We start from the raw sequence: 7,780 nt of genomic DNA, 5'->3' as shown, positions 1-7,780 counted from the left end.
AATACTGCAAACTAGCAGCACTTCGTTTCGTATATATCCATAAAAATGATGCCAGCTGATTCATGATTTCGACTGGCTGAGAAACGCTGTGTCTCGTCCCGACTCCTGACAAGTTCATTACTATGGGACAGCAGGAGATCGAATTTGAATATTGAAACAATGTTGCAAATGTCGGAGAAACAGACAGCAACGTTTATACAAATCTCCGCTGTTGAAACTAAATGTTAGTCTAAAAGAAATGTGAGATAGAGAGGAAGATCACGTTTATATATTGTCTGGCTGGGCTGATGAGACAGTGGACTAAGCAGGCAGATGGAACAGAGTAAATAAGCAGTTTAACGTCATAGATTTACCCGGTGGTAATTTGTGGAATAGACACCTGCTGGAATACCGTTTTTAACCGATCAGCATTCAGGATTAGACCCACTGATTGTATATAACATGTTACAGACAATCTGTAGGGGGATAATATAATTGACTGGGGCATCATGTGTTATGTCACTCCTTGTCATTTTAATTACATATGGAATCCTAACTTCCTGACAGATCACATAGTTTAAACAACTAAATGTGTATTATATTATTTGATTAGGTTCTCAGACCTAATGCTGCGTTAATTTTCAAGTGGGGAGGTGGTAATTACCAGTGAAGTGAAGTCGTAAATCCCAATTGGATGCATTCGTGTGTTTGAACTCACCGAGAAACGCAGATTGGCTAATGGTCAACACACTGCATCAACCATAAACTAAGTAACTATTACAGCGATAACGCTTGTAAACAAATTATAGCGTTCAAAAACCATATTAATAGATAGCTTTATATAACATGTTTTGTTGTTGCATGACTGTCGAAAAGGCTATTATAGAGGTAATTTCCTTCGTAGGTGATGTCAGAGACTAGCATGTTGGAAAAATCGGAGCTCAGGGATGATATACGAGTTCAATTAAATTCAATTGACTTTATTGACATGGCAAGTGCATTATTACTTACATTGTCAAAGTATACATATAGAAAAATAAAATATATACACGACTTAAATATATACGAGTTTATATACGAGTTTCCCACTTGCTACCAGTTGGGGGGCGTTCCCAGTCGTGAGTGGTTAATACAACCTTCCCACCTGGTCCTGAATGCAGAATTAGACCTAATCTTCAAACCACAGAACCAGTTTGCATCCCAATTAGTGTCTCCTTTCTCCTGAAGTGTACACTCGTTCACTACTTTCCACAAGTAGCATGGAGGGAGTTTCCACAATATTTATTGTACCAGTATTTCCTATCAAATCAGTGATGGGAAGTGCTCAAATTGACACTTTGGGAGTAGGTAGAGATAATTGGGACGTAAAACAGTTGTTTTCTTCAGTACTGTGTGTTTGTTTCTTTAAAACGGTTGCGTGTTGCATTATGGGTGAGGTGACTAACATCACATTAGCCAATCAAATGGCTTGTATGCTGATACGTTGTTATGGAGTTAAAGTCAAACTGAAAACATAGAAGACTGATCAAACTTGGATTAGGTTTGTTTATAAATTATTGAACATATATGATATATTTTAAAACTTGTATGAAATAGCAAGCGAATTTTCAAAAAAGATGTGTCTTCTTAATTGGCCAAGACTGGCTCTTTGCTCTTAACGTAACGTTGCTTTTGGTCTAGCTAGCTAAATTAGCTTAGTAGCTAGATATCTAACGTTAGCCAGCCCTCTGTTCAGTGGCGAATGGCCTCGCCCGAACGGTTGAGTGCATTGCGAGAGCGCAACAAAGACTTGTTGATGCAATTGAGGCACCAAACCGAAAGTTTGTTGACTATCACCGGCACCAAAGGAAGCTTGGAGAATGATTCAAACCGGACAGTACAAAACAACACAACGAAAAAGCCAGGTCAGAATAAAGAAAAAAGTCCCCATACAGAGAACACGGGGACCCTGATAGATGGTGACTTATGCACTGCTAGGTCTGCTCTCAGCAAACCTACTGTACAGTTCAAGGAGAGAGACGGCACGGAAACACAGGCAACAGCACCACTGAGAACTGAAGGTAGGTAACCTTAACAAGCTAGATATGCCAATGAAATGCAAAGGAACTGCTGACAGACTAATATTGGCATATCAGTCACACAAGATTTCCATAGAAATAATGCTGAACCCATTTTTCCTCAGGTGAGGCAGTGGAATCTGTGAATGTCACCCTCTGTCAGATCTCTACACCATACCTTGTCACGGGAACCAAGCTGAAACCAGGCCAAGCTACAGAACACTCTACTGTTTACACAGGATTTCTTCAAGACCAAGGCAAAGACCGTCCTGCAACTCTTGTCAGATCACTGGATATTAGGAGGCCCTATACCAGGCCTATTTACTATAATCAGGAGAATGAACAGGTGAGCAAAGTAAAAAGGGAGAAGGGAAATGTTGTTATTACACAAGTGGTGTAAGGACAGTGCTGTTAAAAAAAGTTGTTACTGTAGTAATTACACTATTACTACCATAGATAATATATAAAGAAAGGTTACTATACACGGGTATTTCATCTCCAACTAGATGGCACTGTATTATCAAAGCGAGGCAGTTCAACCACAGTTAGAACAATGAGCCAGATGTTTACCAGAATTATAGCATCCTGTTGGCATTTCCACTCACCACCAAATATGGTGATGAGAGGAGGGATGCCGACAAAATTAAAATGTTACAAACAGTTTTAAAGTTTTTAAAAATTGCTTTGTTTAGAAGGAATGCAAGTGAAAATTTAGTTATTGCACATTTCACAGAGTAGGCATTCCCTAACAGAAGAATGCAATATATATGCTAGAATGCGCCAATAGGATCAAACTAGCTCGTGCTTGGCTCTGCCCACCTCCTTGTTCAGCCCATTATGATTCATTTCCTCCCATTGAAAACGACAGGCTGTGGCCCATCTTGGGTTAGTTATAAAAAATATTTGTTACAACTGCTTGATCTACCATTGCACTCACTGCTGTGTTTTTATTGAGCAACACATTTCACCTTTAATAGTCTCATTAAAAATGTTGCCCTTTGCTTGTGTCCATAGAGGGAGGTGGGTAAATTCACATTCCAATCCTCTGGACTGGAGCAAACATCAGCCTCCGACAGACAGCGTCTGCAGCCTTTACTGGGCTATGACTGGATAGCAGGTATGCCAAGAAATGAGTTCTATACAGAAATTAAGCTAACCCAACCAGTTTATTGGGGTAGCAGCCAAAATGTTACTCTATATGAAATTGATACTGTTTTCTCCTCCCGTAGGGATTGTGGATGCAGAAAACTCCTTGACGGAGCACTCGGAGCAGTTCTTCAGTGATCTGCGCACTTTCCGACAGGTCAACAGAGATGAGTGTGTCCACAGCCAACAAGCAGGGCAAGTGCATTCACTTAATGTAATATATTTTTTCTTGAGCTGTGAATTGGATTTGGGTATAGAGTATTTTTAACCAAAAGTTCAGACTGTAAGAGGGCTATTACTGAAATAGATAATACTTCTTATTTAATGAATGACTGTTGATTTACCCTCCTCACAGATTATCTGAAGAGGACCTTTCACCCCCACCATTGTCAATAGAGAAGGAAGACCAACAGCACACCATGGACACTCACCAGTGTATGAGAAACCATAGCAAGCTTTTGGATTAGACCTACATAATGTCACTATTGCTTACTGAAGAAGAGACCCTGAATACTATACTGTACTGTCTGATTCGGTTTCTCCTTGTTGTCTAGGTACGTTCTGTTACAGGATCAACAGCCGACTGTTCCCAACCCCGTTGGATTCTCAGGAGTCATGCCCTGTGTGTAAGAAGCCCAAATACAAAATCCCCCACACTGCGGCTGAGCCAGCCTTTATCAGGTGAGACCACTCATCCGCCTGGTGCCACTTTTCATCTCACTCATCCTCAAATTCTACTAAAGTGAAGTCCATTACAAACCAGGATGGTGTTTTATTACCATCCCGTTATAACACTTGTCCTCGTCATAAAGAATATGCTTTTGTTTCTGTCCCAGGGTCAGCATCCCGCGCTCCACACTGTTGCCAGCATACAAGTACAAAGCCCATCGGAGGTGTAGCTTCGACCCCTCCGACAGCCTGGGTCTACCATCGGTGAGTGTGGCATGTTAATAAGAGAAGACTACATCTCTCCACACAATGTGGTTTTGACATTGAAACACACTCTTCAATCATTTGAATTATACTGTTCTGTTATCATCTTGCTTTGTCATCTTGCTCATTCTCATTGCTTATCCGGCCCATAGTTCGCCCCAAAATGTTAAGGTTTTAGTTGTAGTTGTATCACAAGCCTTTGATTTGATGTTCCCTACAGCACTGTCTGTCAGGCTGGTCTAACACAGTCCCCAGCACTGGGCCCCAGCTCAGCAGCCTGGATCTGAGGAGCTCTGTGGACACGAAGGCGGCAAGCTGTGGCATCCCCTCTGCACAGCCACAGTCTAAGAAGTTTCTGGTGAGCCATTGCAAGATGAAAGAAAACATATCACAGGTCTTGGTGGCCATTGCAAAGATGTCTGCGTCTTAACATGTGTTTGTTTGGCATACTGGTATGTGTGGATCTGGTTGATTGGTTTTCTGTTTTTTTTCTCAGGATTTCTCAGTGTCCAGAGTGTCTGGCAGTCAGCGTTCTGACCAGCTGCTTGACGTGTCTCGTTTGGCCCGCTACCGTTTCCAGCGCCTGCCTGCCAACAGCAAACCACACAGCCCATCCTACCCTGTGTTCTGACAACCTAACAGCACTATAAAACCTGTGTAGTATTATGATTTCATCTTTTTACATGAATTAAATCTTTAATAATGATGACGAATTAAACCTCAGCAGTTTTAACGTAGGATTATCATTGTGCCTATTGAATCATTAATGTATCGTAATTTTCTATCATACAGTTATATAATGTGTTAAGTGCTTGATTTTCATTTTGATGAGGTACAGATTTGATTAAAGGTGCAATATGCAGAACTCGCTCCGCCATTTCCTGGTTGCTAAAATTCTAATAGTTTATGTGATAAAACAAGCAATGTATAGTGTAGATAATCATTTCACAGTGGTTTAAATGGTTTGGTTATTTAAAATATATTGTATTTTCAGCTGTTTGAAGCTGGTGTACAAACCCGAAAGTAAAAGATACAAGAATGGGAAGCATAGAAATAGTGCACATAGAACATACTGCAACTTTTAAGATTGGTACCGAGATAATACGATGTAATTTGCTTAAATAGTATTACCATCAATTTACTTAATTTCCATTGTTAGGGTCGATAAATGAAATTAGATTTCACCTTGTTCTTTTTTTATGAATGCATGTTGATGTCTTTAGGGATTTGTGGTGGTGATGATGGTGATGATTACTGGGGCTTCAGAGGGACAAACAGCAAACATTAGTGTAAGTGTTGTGCATGCCTTAGAAACAATTTGACTTGACTCATTATAAAATGAATAAATTGACAAGACGGGAAGTCCCTTGTTTGAATAATCTTAAAAAGAAAACCTTGCGCCTTTCCTTGAACTGTTCCTAGGCCTTCATTGTAAATAAGAATATGTTCTTAACTGACATGCCTAGTTAAATTAAAAATAAATTAAAAATCAGACATGATTGCATAGCCCGAAGCTATGGAGGTAGGGGTTTGCCTTTTATCACAAAATTGGATAAGGAATTATGTTTTAAAATCAACATTAAGGTATTTTTTGTTGTTAAGATATTCAAGTCTATATCAGAGAAGTGTTTTTGTTGATGCAGCCAGCCTCTAGTGCCGTTAATTCGTCACCACCTACAGGTAACTGTCAATATAAAGGAAACACCAACATAGTGTCTTACATGCTGACCGCTAAGGGCCACCACGAGCCGCCAGAACAGCCTCAATGTGTCTTGGCATAGATTCTACAAGTATTTTTTATTATTTATTCAATTGGAGGGATTTGAAACTATTCTTCCACAATAAATTATATAATTCTTTTTTTTGTTGATGGAAAACGCTGTCTCAGAGAAGCGTATCGGCCGGGGAATCGTTGGACAACGCGAACTTGGCGTGGGAGACTGTGAAAAAGTTAAACGTTTCCCAACTTTATCCACCAGCGGCGACCGCTAGGCGATGACCAATCATATCGAGTGGTTCCCATGGCGAATTAGAGGCTATGCGACCCAAACTGGATACTTTCTTCAGCAAAGATGGCTGACAAAAATACTGGGATGGAAGTGAATGTAAGGAATTATAACGCCATAACGAATCACGTAAAATAAAAATACAGTTGAGAGGAATATGTTAGTTAATATTAGAGACAAACGATTATGTATATTTTTTGGTCATAAAGTCAATTTACGAAAATCGCTATTTATCAAACTAGCTGACTAGCTAACATTAGCCAGCTTTATGGGTGTTGTAACATGAGTTTGAAATTGTCATTCTGTTTGTTTAATTTTTTAGGGACTCATGAAACAACCAGCAAACCACGCTGTCGTCTTGTGAAACAGTGGATGTAAAGAATGGAGCTGGCTAAAACATTTACCTCAAATTGAATGTTTAATTTTGTAAGCTTGCCTTGCTGATATTTGCCATTCAATGCATCTGAACTAAAGTAGCTAGCTAACTATTTTCTTGCTTATTGTGCAGTGGAGAATAAAAATACCCGTATGCCTATGGATGTGTAGCTAGCTATGTAGCCGATCTGTGTATGGACTCTAAAACGTTTGGTATACATGTTAGTTCAGAACCTAGCTATGAACCTCAGCTATCATAGACAGTTGTAACAACTTCAGAACAGTCTGAATGACATTAATGAAGCCTATGGATTGAGTAGAATTTAATATAACTTTGTGCCAACGATGAAAGGCGTATATACATGTAGTTTTGACCATGCATGAGATCCCCACATTGTAGCCTGTAAATGTAATCTATTCACTGATCATGTACTCTAGATTGGCAAATAAAGGTGCAGTTCAGGTATGTCTGTGAGAATCTTTTTCAGTCATATACCAGGAGTATCAAATTCCAGTCTTTGAATGATGCTGTGTCTGCATGTATGTATTACAATTATACACTTCAACAGTGTTTACCAATCCTGGTCCTGTGACATCAATGGTTGCACATTGTAACTATGCAATAGACTAGAAACATGCTTTAACTAGTTAAAGGCTGATTTGTAATTCATATATACATAAATATAATTTAAAAAACAGTACACTACACTTCCCATTCATTATGTAAATACTCTAAAACCGGTTCATCTCAATATCTAATTTCATTCCTCTGCATTGATCTGATAAAAACAGGATAGGTGTAGTATTTCATCAAATGGAAGGAGTTCATTTCAACCAGTAGAGAATGTGAAACGCTTTATTGAAAGAAGTTCATTATCCAAGGGTTATAAATACATTATGCATTATAAATATTATAATTGTAATATATTATAAATACAAGTGCAATCTGTACTTCAAAGCACATCTGGTATGCATTATAAAAACAGGAAGAAAGAGGGGGTGGCGAGAGAGGTGTAAAAGACAAAGGGAAAGAGGTAAGAACAGAGGAGCAATGAAGACAGCATATGATTAATGAATCACAGTGCTACCCTAATATTCACTCAGTTCATCACAATTACATAATAGAGTCTCTAGCGGTGTCTCCTAACCAGCCTTGGGCTCCCAGTGGGCCCGAAGGTTATCTTAAGAGTGGGTTAGGTGGCAACGTTGGCATCCTCTTTCATCTCAAAACATACCTGCAGACAAGAGACAGATGGAGAGAGAGAATAAAATTTAAAAAAAGGT

The 7,780-nt window shown here is 39.3% G+C and overlaps 1 protein-coding gene across 1 annotated transcript; it reads left to right on the top strand.

The window, feature by feature from the left end:
• Positions 1 to 1,444: 1,444 nt before the first annotated feature.
• miip (migration and invasion inhibitory protein) lies at positions 1,445 to 4,980 on the top strand. The gene is made up of 9 exons (XM_029672511.2): positions 1,445 to 2,039; positions 2,162 to 2,382; positions 3,051 to 3,153; positions 3,266 to 3,377; positions 3,538 to 3,617; positions 3,737 to 3,863; positions 4,019 to 4,115; positions 4,336 to 4,473; positions 4,612 to 4,980. The coding sequence occupies exons 1-9, from the start codon at positions 1,721 to 1,723 to the stop codon at positions 4,744 to 4,746; spliced, it is 1,332 nt and encodes a 443-aa protein (XP_029528371.2). The 5' UTR covers positions 1,445 to 1,720; the 3' UTR covers positions 4,747 to 4,980.
• Positions 4,981 to 7,780: the final 2,800 nt, after the last annotated feature.

Source organism: Oncorhynchus nerka, linkage group LG2 (genome assembly GCF_034236695.1).
Source record: "Oncorhynchus nerka isolate Pitt River linkage group LG2, Oner_Uvic_2.0, whole genome shotgun sequence".
NCBI classification, from domain to species: domain Eukaryota; kingdom Metazoa; phylum Chordata; class Actinopteri; order Salmoniformes; family Salmonidae; genus Oncorhynchus; species Oncorhynchus nerka.
This window is presented reverse-complemented; position numbering and strand designations above follow the sequence as displayed.